At 37.5% G+C, this 19232-nt stretch overlaps 1 protein-coding gene across 9 annotated transcripts in view; it reads right to left on the bottom strand.

Annotated features, from left to right (window-relative positions):
• The window catches only part of FBXL4 (F-box and leucine rich repeat protein 4), a 72027-nt gene that overhangs the window by 23299 nt on the left and 29496 nt on the right, over positions 1 to 19232 (bottom strand). For all 9 annotated transcript variants that reach the window (XM_056342531.1, XM_056342528.1, XM_056342529.1 and 6 more), the window contains one exon: positions 13472 to 13685. In XM_056342531.1, the coding sequence (XP_056198506.1) occupies positions 13472 to 13685 (214 nt within the window). The remainder of the gene's footprint in view (positions 1 to 13471; positions 13686 to 19232) is intronic.

The following is a 19232-nucleotide window of genomic DNA, read 5'->3' as shown; positions in this document are numbered from 1 at the left end:
GAGCACGGGTAATAGAAAGGAGCTTGGTAGAACACCATGTCGTACTACCACAAATCATGCCAAGTCAAGCCCAAGAATGAACAACTGCTTACTCAACATTAATTATACTGCCTATATGAATTCTTCTTCTGGGGTGCATACATGCCTACATACAACAAATCAGTTTTCTTTCAGAAGCAGTGTCTGTTCTTCTGTAACAGGTGGGGTTTGCATATGTCAGGAAAGAAGAAAAAACCCTTTGTGCGTGCCTAGTTGTGCCTCTGTCAACTAAGAATCTAGGTGGCAAAAGACATGAAAATAGCAGGAGAGAATGGCAGCTCACATGCCCTACATCAGAATACATATGCACTACATATAGAAGGACTATCATTGTAGTAACCTGTTTCAAGCCACCTGTACAATTCATCTCATTTGCAACACAAGATGAGCGGTCCCTATTTAAGCAAAGGAGAAGAGCAAGGAAATCATCTGACCCTGAAGCTGAAACATAGGCCAAACTTCAGATGTTCGAGTGCTTTACAAGAGGAGCTGAGGGGCCACCTAAACTCTGATTCTGTGAGCTTTTACCTGAAGAGAGTTCAATTTCACTTTCTCAGCCAAATGGAGACAGTCAAATCAAAGACTACCCATGTAATAGCATTCTTGAACCTAGTAGCCAAGACATGTATAGTTTGGCAATTTTTTCAGTTTTCCCTGAAAGGAAAAACTTTATAAAGGTAAAGTTTGGCTTTGTACCTGCTCCCCTTTACAGAGATTGAGAAAAGACAATAGAAAAAGAAAAGAAAGAAAAAAAAATGTTTAAAATCATAAACAAAGCCACAAAAGACCACGAAACAAAAAAAAATCCTGCTCTGGAAACAAACAAGAATTCCTTTGTCTTTGTGGAGTAAGGCATGGCATGGCTTCAGTGGTCTACATTTCTTCTGCCATCCAAGATGAAACAAGACCTACTAAAATAATTTTTATACAACAGCACAGACAGCAGGAAGAGTCCAAAGGGGCCAAATAAAATGGTCTACCCTACCTTCCATTCCCAGGCAAGGTGTTTTCAGATGAGGAAAACATACAGTGCAGGACTCTCTAAGAGAGAAGACTGACATCAAGCTCATCAGATGGATATGATACTGTTGCTAAACACAACCTTACAGAGCAGACTCCATAAATATTTTATGGCATTGCAGTTAGCCCCCAGAAAAGGGAAGCATACTGCCTGAGGAGCCTCTGAAGTCTTTATGAACATGTCAGACAAACATCTGTCAGGAAGGACATCAACAGAATTGATCCTGCCTTGGGCAAGAGAAGAAATCCTTACTCCACATGAGACAGGTGAGAAGTCTGCCCAAATATTAAAGCCCTCCATTCTGTAATACAGGCCAGCACAGAAGACATTTATGTGTTGTGAATACTTCAACTTAATAGGTGACACTGGACTAACATGTATCCTACCTGTCTTTGTAAAGACCTTAGACATCCCACTTAAGTTTTGACTTACATATTGCAAGAGTATTGCTGGTCTGAACAGACAACCCATCAGTGAAGAAACCATACTGATGCCAGAGTAATACACTTGGCAAGATTGAATCTCACTTGGCCTTTTTCAGGACTTTTTGCATTCATGATCCAGCAGGAAGTGCAAATCATTTCTGATGATACTACGGTAAGGAAAACATCCAACAGATAGCCTGAGCTCAGTATCGGTTCAAACAGAACCCCCTTCTGTCCGTGGCAGATGTGGCTCACCTGTGAAAGATACAGTGAGTATTTGACCATTTACTCATTGCAGTTTCATTGCCAAGTGGTCCAAGATTTAAAAAAATAAAATATAAAAGGTTTAAAAAATACAAATGATGCACTGTAATATTACTATCATGTAATGGCTGCACAATAATAAAAGGCATGAGAATAAGTGGACCACAGTGTGCCTCAAAGATGAAAGAAAGCTTAAGAAAAACAACAAAGTTTTACTTTTAGGGTTGGGATAGGGAAGAAAGTCTGCACCTTTTAATAAGCTTTCTTTTTACAGACAAATCTTAAAAACTACTTTTAAAATTGTTACTTTTTATGCTGGGAACAAACAACGGGCTGTTTTTCCCCTTCTCAGAAAAACTGACATAAGCTGGGAATTCTTCCAGCCCCTCAATGAAAAAAACTTGAGAGCCTAAACTTCTCACAGGACTTTCACCCTTCTGCAATTTTTTCTTCAATTTTTTCTGTGAAGTGAATGCTGAAAGTAATCTTAAAGTCTCATTAAAGACTGCTTCCTTCCTTCTGTTTCCCTTGCTTGCTATGTTTTTAATCACAGTTACTAATTTGCCAGTTAACCTTTTTGTTCAAGAAAAAATGAATTATGCAGGACTTAAATTTTGGGGTTTTTACATTAAAAATTTAAGTTAGGGGTAGAAAAAAAAATTCCTTTAATACCTGCTCTCCCAACTGTACTATATGAGAGGACAACTAAAGTTGTATTATTTTCGCTTTTCATTGCCAAATGACATCATCTCTAGCCCTCCCTGCCCTATTCTCCTCAAAGCCTGATGTCTCCACTTACGTTCAAATACTTATATAACATCAGTTGCAGGCAGATATCAGATAACATGCCTACATTTGCAAGCTCACCACACTAATATTTCATTTTCCTACAAAATCAAAGAACATAACGAAGTTCCTAAAAACCACAGTTTCTTTTTCATATTTCAGTTACTTATCTCTCCATCAAAAAGTGCATCTTGAAGAGTCTTTGCAGCGAGTTGCCTTTGCATACAAGTTTATGAGGTTGTTATATTTAATAACAGTTTCTATCGCAGTATTTGCCCATGTTTCTAGGTAGCAGTTTCATCTTACTCTCGAGATCTATGTTAAAATATTGTAAAAAGTATTTGCTTTTAGGTTAGAATCAGAGTCTTTAGGACTATATTAACCAATCGTACTGGATAGCATATTTAGACAAGCTTATTCCACAATCACCTTTTCATAACACAAACAGGAAAAGCATCAAAAGATTCAATCACTGGTTAGTAAAGAACTGTGGAACCCTAGAACATCCAGTACCCAATCACTAGCTGTCAAATGCTGTTTGTGTATAAATCAAATTTACATTTCTCAACATTTAGCTAAAAGTTGATACAGCAATTAGGCAATTACTATAGGATATCAAATAGTCTGTATACATTTGAAACAATGCAGTTATATTTTGGGAGCCTATTTATCTGACAGAACACATGACAATATTATTCCATTTAGTAACATCTAATAATCTAAGTGAAAATCCAAGACAGAAAATCCAGCCTGAATGAGGAAGGGTAAATGTGGTAATAAGAAGGTAACTCTGCAGGGTACCCTTAAGTATTCCGTCTTCCTAATAGAAGTCACAGTCAATGACTTTTGAATGAATTCCTTAAAATTCTTGGAACCTGAGAAGCAGACAGAAAGGAGAACTGGAGAACTGCAGACTAAAGCTAGGCCAATGAAATCTTCCACGCGTCCCTCCGCCCAACAATCACATCCATATTCGTGGAAAGTAATCCTTCAGCGGAGATATCAAAATATTCTCAAAACTGCACAGAAAGGTTCCTTTGTTCATGGATCTGGGCAGCAGCTTTCCTGTTGTTTCCCAAATGTTTAAATGTACAGCAAGGGAGGCCGGGACCAGCTGACTCAGCCAAACACACACACACACAACTGTGGGAACAGATGAGACCAAAACATCTCAAACTTCAGCACACACATCATGAATGCTACTTCTATGGCCACAGGGGCAAAACCCCTTCCTGCACACCTGCTGTGTCCTGCACACACATTACTGTGTACAAAATGACCTTGTGAATTTTCCTTATAGGTAACACAAAGCCTCCAGCATGCCACAGACTAGAATTAACCTTTTGGAGAACAGTGAGACATACCACACATACAAAAGACATGAGAAGTCTGAATCAACATCTTTCTGCACACAGTCACAAAGTAAAGATGATATAGAAATTAGGTTAAGAACTCATTCCTTAAAGTAATAATGGAAAAGATCTGCCAAATTATCACAAGTAAAACCAAATGCTCTTAATGTTGAGCATACATACACAAAGAACCCCATGGTGAAACAAAAAGCTGACAAACGGGAAAACAGAGAGGAAAGGAACCACCACTTGCTTAAAAAAAACTACAAACAAGCTCTTGGCAAATGAAGAAGAGAAATCACACATGTGGTACTTACCACTTGACAGTGATGTCTTACACAGAATGACATGACTACCGGAATTGAGTCCAAACACTTTGGAAGGGCAGACTAGCAACTACAAGTTTATCCTTTTCCCAATTTTATATGAACACCTCAACCATTCACTCCTTTGGTAAGACCCATCCTACTTAAGAGCAGCCACATCCCGCTTTTCACCGAGGATGTGTTTCTGAAAAACGCAATGGTTAGTGATTCCATGGGCAGCAAAGTAGTTCTCCCCACTAAGAGCTAACGTAACAGAGGGGACACATGCAGGGACCTAAGAAATACATGCTCATTTAACACAAACATGTCACACACACGTGATCATCACCTGAAAGATGTGATTGCTTTTAAACTGGCTTTAAAATATCATCCACATCATATGTGGTCTCTGAGTTATTCCAGTGATGTGCATTAAGTCCCTGTGTACATGCACCAACTCTGAATTCTTACAAGTAATATTGCTTTATCAAACTCAGCTGCTTCATCTGCAAAACTGAACACCTGACAGGAACCTCCTAAGGGGAACACCCTCACTGCCTCTTTTGGGGCAGTTACATCTCCATCATTATCATTATCCTCCCTCAGACTACTCAAAATCAGACAAACCAATCAAAGGTGAAGGACGGAAAAACAGATGTAATGACGGCTACCAGGTGACTGGCAGCAAAGCCTGAGCAACAGCCAGAGAAGTTACAGATAGCAGAGCATTGCTAAAGCTGGGCACAGCCTCACCACCCAGAAAGCAAACCCTCCTGAAGCTCTTTCACCTCCCCTGGGGCAGGCACTCTCACGCAATGGCTGAAGGAGTTTTCCTGCCAAGCCCCACATCTCTCAACATCAATCCTTCAGACAGAAAAAGGCTGCTGTGGTCTACTGCTGAACCTTTGGATAGCGAGCCCTTCCTCAAAAGGCCAACCAAAGGAAGCATCCTGAACTGTCCTCTTCCATATGGCAGCTTGCCTTCTCTTTACTACAAACTGCCATCTACAACTTTTGCCAAAATATTTCAGAAAACAAAACTACTTCTCATTTTAGGAAGAATAACTGAGACACTTAACTACATGTCAATTCTGCTTTAGGACTTCCAGAAATACCTTAGTGAAAAGCAACTGTGCCATGTGTTCCTGTGTAAAGCGGAGACAAGGAATCTTGATGGCAGCACATCACTGGATTCATTTTCTTAAGACTACACTGTGACTAAGGTATCTTTGGAATGGCAATTTATTTCCGTAAGTAAAACTAGACAAAAGGAGCTTCTAGTAAGACTCCTTGAAAAATAAAAAAAACAACCAATCCTCTCCCCCTCAATAACACAGCTCAGCAACAGAAAGCTCTTCCCTCTAATTTTGGCTTCTAGTAGCAACAATACTGCAGAAACATTGTTATTTGTGTTGTCTACCAACTATTTGAAAATACACAATTATAATTTAACAGTCTTTATCTTGAGCCAGTGAAGTTCCATTTTGTACATATCACACACAAAAAAAAGTTTTACCATACTAGAACTACTTGTGGTAAAAAAACCCCCAAACCAACCAAAAAAAAAATAATCTTGAGATGAAAGCAATCTCATTTCAATCTGAGTGTCAGTACTGCTATAACTATTTGTAATTACAAACACCTCAAGTAAACAGAAAAGGTAATCTTGTCATGAGTGCCAGAAGTAATTAAAAATTATATAAATTCAGAATACTTCCCCTGCTGCCGCCTTTGGCATTACATAGCACAAGAAGAAAGCCAAAAATCAACTGTTTTGGGGGGTGGGATAGGTTTGGTACAGTCTGGGAAAGGACTATGTCAGAAATTACTTGGCATCTGCTATGCTAATACAGTAATTAAAAAACACATCAGATGCAAAGCCAGAATTCTATAAACTTAAAGCAATTCTTCTCACAGAAAGAAGAATGTAATACATTAATAATTCCGAAAAAAAAGGTATAGAAATGGTGAAATGCAATTCTTACCTAAATATGCTCCAGCAAAGAAACTGTAAAACATGTTTCTGGTCTTTTTTTTTTTTTTTAAGACATCAGGATAATTTCAGTTATGTACTTATTGGTACTATGATACTTTGAAAGAGTATGTTAAAAATACAAGGGAATTTGAGAGGTTTAGAGAGATGAGATGATATGCACGCTTACAAACATCGGAGAGTCATTGGTTTAACCAGTGGAAAAACACCCCACAAAATGCATTTTAGATACTTACACAGTGCTAGCTTTAGCTTTCAGGAAGTGTACATACCTGTTGGCTTCCCAGAAAGCATTCATTTTCAGACTACTACTAAAATTTTGAGTTCTAAGGATGAATACTGATCCTCAGAACTTTATTTTTGATAAATTATTTTTATCTTGGAATAGTACATAAACTTTCAGTAACACATGAACTACATAGTATACCATTTCTGGAAACTAAAATTGGGTCTAGAGGTCTACAAACCTATTCAAGTTGTTCATCATCTTTTGGTTTCAGCTATTTTCACTTCTTTGTATGTTAGTTTTCAGTTAAACGAAAACGTTACAGCAAATGGCAATCACATGCTAAAGTGGTGGCCAAATTTGTTTTATGCTTAAATCCTTCAGTTCTCTGAGCTATCTGGTGCCATTTTATGAGAAAGCAAATAGAAGAGGTCACCTCATCCTTTACAAGGTAGTTTTTGTGGCCTTTAAGAATAAGGTACCCACATAGTCCCAGACAGAGATAACTGCTCAAAGTCTCCAGTCATTTAATTCACAGAAATTATTATACCTCTTAAGCAAGCTTTCTTTGGCATTACTTTTCTCCATTTTTTCCAGAGGGAAAAGGCTAAACTTTCTAACTAATTGAATTTCCTGTGACTTAGAAAAGCATGTTATCGAGGTACAGCATATCAAGTCCTTATACACACCTCTATGTAGAGTACCCTATATAGTACCATACGTATCAAAGAATCTCAAAGTCTTCTGTATATCTATCCTCATACCATAGCTACAAAATTAGAAAGTTGCAATTATGCAACTTTTACTGACGGGGAAAGTGTGGCATACATAAACGGTGCCTCTCACAACCGGCCATTGTTCCCCTCACAGATCAGAAGAACAAAGCTCAGGGGCTAAGTCCTCAGTTAGTACCATCAGCACCAAATCACAGAATCACAGAAGAGCTGAGTGTTAGAAGGCGCTTCTGGAGCCTGTTTAGCTCAGCCCACCTGGCCTCTCCAACCAGACCATCAACAGATGTAGGAGCCACTCCCTTTCACACCTTCTCAACTGATGTTTGCAGAAGGGGATAACCCCTCACCCTGCCCTTTACTATCACAATCACAAGTGTATTTAAGTGATGCCTTCTGGATAAAGATATTAACACAGGTAATTTTCATTTATAGATTCAAAATAAATATGGCAGCGAAAAGACTCTCCTCTACAGTATAACACATAGTCTATTCTCCCTTGAGCATCCATCAGCTACTACCATGGAAGACACAATATGGGAAGACACATGATGAAAAGGGTTAGTATTGGAATATGTTTTTTTAAAACTCAGCTCCCCCCAGCAACGTACTTGGATTGTTGGACCATTTTTGAGATTAAATACTGGACAGCAATAAAACATTTGCCTCCAAGACTATGATAGGTTTAAAAACAGATGCAATACAAACACTGCATGAGCATCAGGTGAGAGAAGAATGAGTACGTGGAAATGAAGACAGAATTAACCTTAGTATTGACTGCAGGTGTAGCCTTTTAAAAGTCAAACACACTTGACTCCTCACAAATGGGCACAGTGTAATTTCCAAACTGAGATTCAGGATGTACGCAGGGGCACCATTTTGTGTTCTACAGCTACTTGGCAGTGCCAGGGACACAGCAACACAGTGATTACTGAATTAATTCAATGAAAGTAATAGTCTCTGTAATGAACTGAATTACTGTATTTTGGTTTTGCTTCGTCAAAATGATGCCCTCCCTTATGTCTGCAAATGTGTTTTGCACCTCACCTTCATTCCCCCCCCCCCTCACTCTTCACATTACAGGCTCAAATGACCAAATTCAGCCCTATGAGCCTGATACAGGATAAGGCGGCACCATCAAGGCCCTGTGTATTACATGATTATTTGTCACCAGCTCAACCTCTTTCCAAGAATCCACTTTCTAGGCAGAGGCTTTCACTTCCCCCCGCCCCCATTTGCTTGCAACTCTTAATCCTAAAGATTTGTGCTCAAGCCAATGAAATTTCGCCCAAGCTGAAAACCCTCAGACAATAGGTCTCAGAAGCATAACATAACCCATAACAGGTTATTTCTGAAAAATCTGTAGAAAAAAATTTATGGCAGCATTAACTCTTTCATTGCTTACGGCAGAACAAAGTATGAACCATTACATTTATTACTAAGATTATTATGCCTCCTCTTGGTATCTAAAATATCCAGTGTTCTTGCTTACAGCTGCCCAAGTTCCAAATTTGTTCTTGGTCAAAAGGTATCAGAGATAAAATTTATAAATACATTTGATTTAAAATGTGTGCAAACCAAAGTCCTCTGTCCATTGTAATTTGATTTAAATCTAGTTAATTTTGTATTTCAACTATACTTGTACTCTAAACTTCAGAAACTTTCTTCACACGTTATAAAAAATACAGATACTATGCAACATGGAATATATAATCTTACATTAAAATTTACACCCAGCAATAAGGAGATTGTAAAATTCTTCTACTGTAATTTTGACTTTGGTTTCTTTAAAATACAATTTCGGCTGCATTATTTGTATGGATGGAATACTACATGGTAAGCATTAAATCAAGATAATATTCATACTCAAACCATAAAGATGTGCATTGCCAATTATTATATGCAATAATACCTCCATTGTTCATTGTATTCTTCAAATATATCAATGCCAACAAGTCTTAAATTATGCTGTGAATACACTCTCAGTGAATAAATATTAAGGAGTCATATATCAGTAAATACCAAAACCACGAGCACAAAGATCCTCCAAGTACAACAGTGGTCTTGAGGTAGCAGAAATTACATTTACAAAATGCTGAAATTAATTTGTAACTTTCTTAGAGAAACTATTTCAAGCATATACATAATCAAACAGCCTTGAACTATGAAACCTTTAATAATTAACTTAAAGCGCTGGGAAAATGAGCTACATTTAGTAGGCAGGAGTATAGTGATACAGGACATTTTTTTTTGTTGTTGTTGCTTTTCAGCCTAGAACAAGTTACTGAAAGTCACTAGACTTTCCTTCTTGTAGTAGAGAGGTTGGAATAATTCAGCAGTGTTGGAAGCTTCAATTCAAAGGTCTGAAACTAATTTTGTACACAGAAACTTGCACTCAGTAAGTCAAGGCAGTAACATTACACATGACCTTAATCAGCAGAGTTAGGACCAAAGAGCATAAACTCCTCCAGATAGTACAACCATGTTCCAAAGCAGCAATGCAGTTAAGCAGAACTGCCCATTTCATTAAAAATGTACACTTAAAGATTGGAGTTTTGATTACAGAGACAATGGGAACATTTTAAAATACAAAACCTATTCAAAGAAAACAGCTAAAATAACAAGAAACTATCAAAACAATTGCTCAGATAAAATTGGCAACCTATCACGTAGTTAAGTTTGTTTTCCTCAAAATCTGTTTTTCTGTACCTGACAAAAATCATTAACAGTAGTCAATTTTCTGCAGAGAATTCATTAATTAGTATCACAGTAATCATATAAACAGAAAAAGTGCAACAAATACTTTAAATTTAATGTTAAAAGCAATTATTTTTTAAGCATTAAAAACAAACAAACAAAAAAAGGAACGAGTACTGCAAGACATAGTCTAAGTAAAGAAATCCAGCACCTGGGCAGGTACATGGGAGTTTGTTTTCATTTAAACAAAACACCATTTCTTTTACTAAAATTTTAAAACTGTACTTCATAAAGCATCACACAAAAACCAAAACAGCTTTATCACATACTGACAAAAAGGCCTGAGAATCTTCATCCCATATTCTATGTTATTTAATCACACGCCCAAATTCACAACCAAAAGAACAAGTTGTACTGTTTACCCAGATATGCTCTAACACAACGCTGCATTTTAACAGATTGACAACCGTGGAGTAGGAAAATGACCCCTTTTTCACTGGCATCATAAACAACATGCAGAGAAGGGCCCTGCTTTAAAAGTCTTTTCTTGTTCTCTTTAGCATTGCCTCTTCTTAAAAATATGATCACTTCAGTAATTCAACCCAAGTGTTTACTTTGATCAGCCATAACAATAAATTCATCAGATTGTTTACAAGCATAAAAGGCAGTCTCCTAATTTAATCTAATTCTCCTGTGCTTCAATTCCAGTGACTGCCTCTAATTGTGCAGAAAGATACACAGAATGAAAATTACAATACCCCATTGGAGAACTAGTTTCAGTCAACTTTTTACCTGTTTGTTCTCTGCATATTCATTCCCTCTTCACATTTTGGCAATTACTTTAAAATGTCCAGTAATATCAGAAGCACATCATCCCATTTTTACATGAAGGTGGTTAACACAGCATGAACAGGGATGCCATCTTTCTGTCTCAAAAGCTGACAACACACTGATACTTACGATAGGACCTGTAACTTCACCATTCTAGAACAAGATGTGAGAAGAAAATTTACATCAAGAGACCTGGTACTTGCTTTGTTTGGTTTATTTTTAATAAACACACCAAACCACTGATTTATTTAGGAAAACGGTGATCTAAATGGAAAGAGCTGATTTTTCTTCCCCCCCCCCCCCCCCAATTTTGAGATGGAACTTTTATGGAGGACATGACACACACACACCAGCTCTGTCCTACTCATCTTCCTTCTTACTTTCTACTAATAATCACATACTTGTTAGCAGTTAGGAGTTTTCCTTAGTGGATTCACAGCCTCAGATTCTTTTCTCCGAGCAGCTCCAACTGGCAACACTACAATACCAAGCTCCTGATTAAACATTAGCATTGTTCCAATGTTTGCTTCTTAGAAGATCCAACAATGAAGACTCAGTAGTAGAAGTTGCACAAAACCCAAGGATGCTACTATATTACAGTTCTTTGAGTTTTAGAAAGGTCTAAATCACTTCAGAGCATGCTTATTAATCTACCCTGTCCTTTTTGCACCTAGCACCTCTGTACCAGCTGAAGAGTACAGAAGGAAGAGCAGCCTGTTTTGTACAGAAAACCAAAGATTTGCACTATGAAAAGCTAATGTTAAGAAAGGTAATGCTAGTTCTACAAATTTGTGACTTTTGTTCTCTCTAATCCTCTAACTCAAATCCTGTGCTACATCTTCATTCTTTCCCTTTTACTTTTCTACCTATGATGTGCAACGTATATTGTTAAGTAGCTTCATATTAACAAGTAACACAAAAGCCACCCTCTCCAATTCACCTATTTAAATTTATAGAAATTTCCATGGTTTGTTAGGAACAATGCCTTTTGTTTACACTTATGTATAAAATGGAAGCACAATCTTAAGTGAACTTGATTATGAATGAATTTTCTTGTCAGCTACAAGCAGATGCATGTCCATACACAGGAAAGGCAGAAATGAATCTTCACGATTTAAGGGCTTTAAAGTCGGGAAATCTTTATCACCTACGTTCAATCTAATTTCAAGCTCTGTTCAGCAAAGTGATAGCTGAGAAGTGACAGTTACTAGTAATTTTCAGAGTATACCTCAGCTGCTGCACTACACTATTACAAGCATGAAGTTTCAAACTTTAGAAGTTACCTGAGTAGAATCAAGAAGATTATAATCAATCAACAGCAGAAAAAATATACAGTCTTTACCTCTGATACAATGATCTTTCTTGGATCTGAAAAAGCCTTGTGAATTAGAACCCACAGTCAAAATGAGATTTATTCAAGACTTACAGAAAGACTACTGATCTAGAAACAGAACAGATACACCCAAGGCACCAATTCAGCTCTACAAAAAAGGCACTTAAAAGCAGGACTCATCAATTTATTTTTTAGCTTAAATAAAATAATAATTGTTTCAATACACAGAGCAACTACCATGAAGTAGCGAATTACTGAGGGGGACTGGCTTCATGGTGACTGCCTGCATATCCCACAGCAAGTGCCAATCATTCCAGGCAGCCTACCCTTTAAACACCTTGCATTACCAAATCATCATTACACCTGTCACCACTACACCAAGCTAGACCTTGGATACAAATGCACATGTAATTTACTAAAAAAAAGGCAAAATGCAACTAACTTTGAGGCATGTGTTAGATGGGAACTGCTTATGAATGAAATAACGTACTATAACTTCAGATGCCTCTGGGACATCCAGTAGCCAGACTCTACTGTTCCAGCTCTTCTATTACACTACAGCTTAACACCCCACACAGTGTCGTAACCTGACTTCTGCGTAGCAAAAGCATAAGCAGAAGTAACACACAGAAGCAAGCTCTTCTTAAAATGTTTAACCTAGAACTAAAAGCTAGAAAAAAATTGCAGACATGTTTTTCCCCCCATTTTGGGGCTCTACTAAATCAGTAGCTTTTGCAACAAGAGAAGCACACTTGGTATGAAAGCTTCCATGTAAACCAGCATAGTAAGGTTGTAATACATGAGTAATGCAGATAGTGAGAAGGAATGGAATTGCTTCCAATTCAAACTGCTGAATTTATTATGATACAACACTTGTAAAACGTTGTAAACTACAACACTCTTCTCAACTGTGTATGTAAAAACATTCCATCTTAGACAGGAAATGTGTTGCTGCAAACAGTAATAACCCTGAGTCATGCAGCTGAGTAACTGTCTAAAGTAGCAATTTCTACACTGTAAATCAGAAGTTCTTTAAAAAAAAATTGTGTTCCACATCTCAAATACTTCTAATACACAAAGGCAGCAGGAATCTAGTAATTGGCAAGCCTTTCTAAAGGACAGAATGTTGAGAATTACAGTAAGCTACTAAATGTCGTAACTTCCCAATTGTATTGCCAAATACAGTTTGTCTGGAGTACACTTCAAAACAAGAGTTTCACATCTGTGATTATATTACATTGTTTAAAATAGCTGATGAAAGGTCACTGATCTTCCATACAAGTTAAAACATGCAGGCTTTTTATTTTTGCTAAATCCAAAAGCTATTTTGAAATCCTCCACTTTTTGAAACTACCTTTGAATTTACATGCAAAATTTTAATTCACTTCTTTGTTAATGAAAACAAAACAAACACAGTGTTACCAGGATTGAAAGTATTATTGCAAAGGTTAAAAATACTTGTTCCTACCTCCACTTTTGTTCGGTAGAGAATGAGACGCTTGAGGCTGGCCACTTTGGCTATGTGGTTGAAAGCCTGAGGTGGTATTTTATCACACGATGAGAGATTTAACTCCTGAAGATTTGGACACATCTCAGTAATGACCTCCAAGCATGTTTCATTGAGGAAATGGCCACAAGACAACTCAAGACGTACCAGTTCAGAGCCACAAACTTTCAAGAACCTGTAAAAAACCCCCACATTTTGAATGAAAAACAAACATACTTTCAGGTGAGAGTCCGAATACTGTCAAAACCTTAAACATGTAAACCAGGAAATAGTTCCTTTTAACAATGAAAAGCCGACAGACCACAGCTCTTTTGTCACCTCATTAAATGTTATATAGAGAAAACATGACTAGGTAAAAGTAAATTAATCATAACCACTCTGAAGAAGTTACTTCTGAGTCAAATCTATACAAATCCAGAAGACACCAAATCAATTAGGTGCTGAGCTAGAGAGCAGTATTAAAAAAACAAAGGTAGTCCAAGAGTCAAGGCCATTTCATCAACATTAACTTTATACTGTACATAACCTAGATACTATACAATGTTTTGTACAAAGGAATAGTTGACTACCTTTTAAGCAACACAGAAGGCTATGTAACACTGTACATGGCATAAGGAGGATAATGTCACTACAGCAGTCTTAAACAATGCTACCTTGAAAATGAATTGCAGAAGAATCATTGGAGGCGAGAACAGTACAGAGAAGGCTTTTTATTAAATTAACATATAGTCTTGAAAACTCCGTTTCAGTTTAGAAGTTGGAAAATGCTTTGTTCTTGCCATTTACTCTGAGACAATGAAGCAAAGGACAACACAGATAATGTTTCAAATGCTTTTAAACAGTCCCCAAAGCCAGTTTTGACAATAGCCTGCAAGTTTCCACCAACAATTTCATACTTCTCTAACTCGGAAAAATCTGTAAATGTAAAAATGAGGTTAAACAAATACTCGTAAATGGGATGGCATATTCAGGAGAAGAGTTTTAAGATTTTCAGAAAAATGTCATTTGTTACATTAACAAGTCAAAATCTTCTTCGAAGCTGTTCTAGAACAGAGGGATTCCTAAGGACTATTTCATAAGACTTTCATTGGAATTATAAAAATTTATGATATTTAAAAGACAAAACATCCAAAATTTAGAAGCTTTGATGGTCTCTGCATGAATTACATCTTCTGTCAGAGATTGTGTGTCAGAAATTCAAGCTCTTTTATATCTAATCCAAGCTTTATACACACACACATATCTCCCTTTTTATTGCAAAGATAACCTTCAAATCGTAAATCAATCACTAGGCTTCTAAGTTTGATATTTAATAGGAGAAGAAACCCCTATGCTATGCTATGATTTTGTTACACTTTTACTAGTTTTTCCAGTAGAAAAAACTAGGTTCCTAACTATGGGCTGCAATGAGTTCCCCTTGTTACTTCCCAGAATAATGGAGCTACTTGTGAGACAGCATGAATTAGTTTCACATAATAAATATTCTGATCTGCTGTGTTACCAGTTCTATTCTACAAAAGTCTTCATGCAGGCAGAGCAGCTTTAGAACACTTTCACTGCAAAGTTAATATTACTTCTTGGGTTTAATGGATACAATAGAAATGCCAGAGACACATCAGGCATCTGCTTGCACAAAAACGCCTATTGCTACAACAGGTATTGGCCTTCCCAAGACATTTCTCCTGCTGAAACTTAAGATGATATAGCTGTTGGTCTTAAAAGCAAACACTTTCAGGGAGGCATTCCTCGACGACACGAACAGTAGCACAGGACTTGAAGTCAGTCTTTCAAGGTCCAAGTTTTCAAACATCCTTTCTTTATTTTTTCATTACTCCCAAGTCATACTTGCCATTCATCATTACCTTTCTTTCTTCTTTTCATGGTGCACATTACACAGCCTTAGTTTGATTATGCAGATCCTATGCAATACAGAGGGGAAAGGAGATTCCAGGGTGGCATCTCCATCCCTGGAGGTTTCCAAGTGTCACCTGAAACCTTGACTGACCTGATCTACTGCAGGGGACACTGGCACTTCAAGTGGGAGCCTGGAGTAGATGACCTTCAGAGGTCCCTCACATCCAACATTTCTATGAGCCTATGCAAACAGGAACAAAGAGGGGGTCTGAGACATGAAAAGGGAGATACAAGCCCCAAAGCCACAGGGGTTCTGCCAAGTATGGCCTTCAGATTTATTCTTCCACTATTTTTGCCTAACTGCAGTCTCTCTTTAGACTCTATTTTAGCTTCTAAACCCAGAGATTAATCAAAACACCAAGGACTTATTTGCTGGTTTCATACTGGATACAGTAAATTCACTTAGACTAGTAGGCCTTCTTATGGGAGTGTCAGAGCTGAAATGACACGACCATTCACAATGATTAATATCAGGTATTTAAACATTAAAGAGCCATTTTAGACTAGCAATAGAGTTCAACACTGCCACGGAAAAATGCAGGATGGAAACGCCCTGGAAATCAGAGTAGAGACATACGGATTCATTGCTTATTACCAATTGGCCAATTCCTCTGTTTAATTTGTTGATGAAAAAAGCTGTATTGCTAAAGCACTCATTATCAGGTTTTTTTGACTGGTGAAATTTTCCATAAAACATTGTCAGTCTCCATTTATTATACCTCTAGCTTTTAATTTGCTAACAGATACATATTTTATGAATTATTCCATTACAATAATAGATGGTAGGTTAACTGCCATATAACTTAACAGGGCTTGGCTGTTACAAATGTTGGTACAAAACTAACGGTTTTCTCCTTTCACCACTATTAAAAGTTAACGTTACCAGGTCAGGGAAACACTCAGTCAACCCCCTAGTCTCAGAGAACTCCAGGCTCACCAGCTCGAGAAGTTATTAACCTTGTAACATTTTATTTAAATTCATTACATTTGAAACACACAGGCAGAGTGAACACAGGAACAGAAGAGCACTGCACTTCACGGCTTTGCTGACTTTTTGGGAAAGGTTATTTAGGAGACATTAAACAGAAAGGTAAGGGGGATAAAGGACATGCAGCAGGGTACAGGAACAGGCTGACATGCATAAAGTAAAAAGATGAAGAGAAACAAGAGGAGGATTTGAGGAAGTTACCAAACAGCACAGGGCAGAAAACATCAGGCAAAACTGCAGGAGTTCTCTGAATGATCAAGACACCCCAGTCTTTGGACTAAACAGGCTTGTCAGGACAGAGGTATTCACTAATGTCTTTCTACATGGATCTTCAAAGCCATATAGCTAAGTTAAACATAGGTTCTCATGCTTTCAGAACAAATGTGTCATGGCCTTTATACTTCTGGGATTTAACAGACACTGCATGCCTGGTTCCGATTTAGCTTATTTGAAAATAAACCACCCCACCGAAAGCACCTTCTACCCAAATCAACATTTCTTCACATACCTCTCCTTTAATCACTAAGGACTGACTGGTACCTGTTTTTAGTATCTGCTTTCTGCACATTCATCCATCCCTTTAGTTTTGCTTTTATTACCATATTTTATACACACAATTTCTGAAATATTTCCTTTCGTCCCTTCATGTTTGTTATGAAACATAAGGAACCTAGAATAATGTGAACATCTACATTTATTTTGCTAGACACTGGACCAGGCCTTTTCCTTAAAGCTTATCTTCATTCTAGACTGCTATATTTCAGGGGTTTGTTTGGTGGTTGGTTTTTTGGGGTTGTTGGAGGGGGGTAGGGGGCATTGGTGGGGTTTTTTTGGTTTGGATTTTTTGTTTTGTTTCCTGGTTGCTTTTTTTTTTTTGGTAATAAAAAGAAGCAATCTTACTTTCCATCACCTGCTACCTGCTCTGAAGAACTGCTCCTTATATTCCCCTGCTTCAGGGGGGAATTATTTGGGAAATAAGTTAGTCCTAACAGATTCCTTCTGATGCTATTTGCTCATGCCTATGCTAAACCTGTCATGATCATAGAATCACTTAGTCTGTTAGCAACTTCCAATCTTTTAATTCATGTCTGTATGATAAGCATATCCCAAGAGCCAACAAAGATCCAAAATTAAAATACCAAGGTACAAGAGATAGCACCCTTCACGCCAAAACTGGCTGCATAAGACCTCCCAAATGAAATTCTCAAAATAGCTTTAGATATATGCTTATGAGGGTAACTAAACATATCACATTTGCTGGAACTGCAGTGGATCTAAAACCTACACTTCAGTTAGCTTAGTGATCCTCACTTACTTGATATCCTATGGTTCAAAGTTACTGAAAACTCTACAACAAGCAAGGATCACAGTCCAGTGTTGCCTCATCTACTAATCCTTCCTAAACACAAATAGCTACCTAGTTTTATAGTCCTTTAGTACAATTACCCCAATAGGTTTCAATCACACTGATTTTACCAAATCGATTTTCAAGGGAAATCTCAGGTACTCAATTTGTAGTCATTGACATAGCAACCTCTGGATGTAGTGCCCAAAGGCAGGTGGGGCAGGGGAAGGAAACAACTTCCATTTATGAATAACACAGTGTTGCATAAGTTGTGGGGTTTTTTTAGCACTTTCCCTTGTAGTATTATTTTATGTTAGCATCCAAATCAGGAATGTTACCTCCATTACTTGACAGATATAACTGCCCTATTTGCCTAGCCCTACCCTGGTATCTCCCTCTTAGGAACAGTATTTCATGAAAACAACCATTTCAGCTTGCTTCAAGCCAACTACACACTCCCTCCTCCTTCGTCCTTTCCAGAGCCTACCACCAGACAAGAACAGTGTCAAACAAACATTTGGCTTTTATTCCTCCTCACTTCACTTCTAAGATCTTGAGGTCTTCTCTTTCTTACTGTAGCTCTACCTATATGAGTACTTGCACAACCTTGGCGGAGGACTTCATAATCCCAACCTGTCTTGCATTTAACTCAATGGCTTGCGGAATTACATTTTAATATACTTCTAAAAGTTTTGTTCAGATATTTTTATATTCACAGTGATGGTTTTCCTTTCAGGACTGCTGCAGCAGCATCTCGTACAGATAACTGTAATAAAAGTGTTAAGATTGGTATGACTGGAGAACAAATGGGTATGTGCACGTGTAGAAGCACGAGAAAAGAACAAATGACAATACAAGGGCTAGTATAGCAGTGTGTGTTGGTGGAAGTCAGATTAACAGGTCATCAAGATCCTTGAACATATATATGTGCACTTTCTCAGGACACGCAGATTAGGAGATGGAGGACAGAAGTGGCACAGGACGGTGAGACTACATGCTAGATAAATTGCTTTTGATACACCTCTCAGTTGTCTTGGTGCACATGAGTATGCATGCTTGAGAGTAAGACCGAGTAAAGTAATTTTGTTGTTAAAATGAAGTCACCTTCCCTTCCTCTAAGATATTCTAATTGTTACAACGTTATTTTCTACTCCAGCATGTATTGCATTCATCAGCAAATCTTAAAAACATGGCATTTATGTAGGGAGAAAATAAAGACCTGATCTTGTGCTTTCTCAACACAGATTAAACTATTTCAATAAAAACATGCAAACTAAACTTTATTACTTAACCTCAGTTTCAGTAATCCTAGGTTTCACTAAAAAAAAAAATTAAAGCAAGAGACAGTCACGATTTTTAAATTGAGAATGTCACACAACACCTATTTTCTGTATTTGATATGTTTCAGTAATTTCTCTGACCTTCCTGCTAGTCTGACTCATAGCAAAGCTATGTTATAACATAATATATATACA

Source organism: Falco biarmicus, chromosome 6 (genome assembly GCF_023638135.1).
Source record: "Falco biarmicus isolate bFalBia1 chromosome 6, bFalBia1.pri, whole genome shotgun sequence".
In the NCBI taxonomy this organism is placed as follows: domain Eukaryota; kingdom Metazoa; phylum Chordata; class Aves; order Falconiformes; family Falconidae; genus Falco; species Falco biarmicus.
The sequence above is the reverse complement of the archived record's forward strand: the minus strand, read 5'-3'. Positions and strand labels throughout refer to the sequence as shown.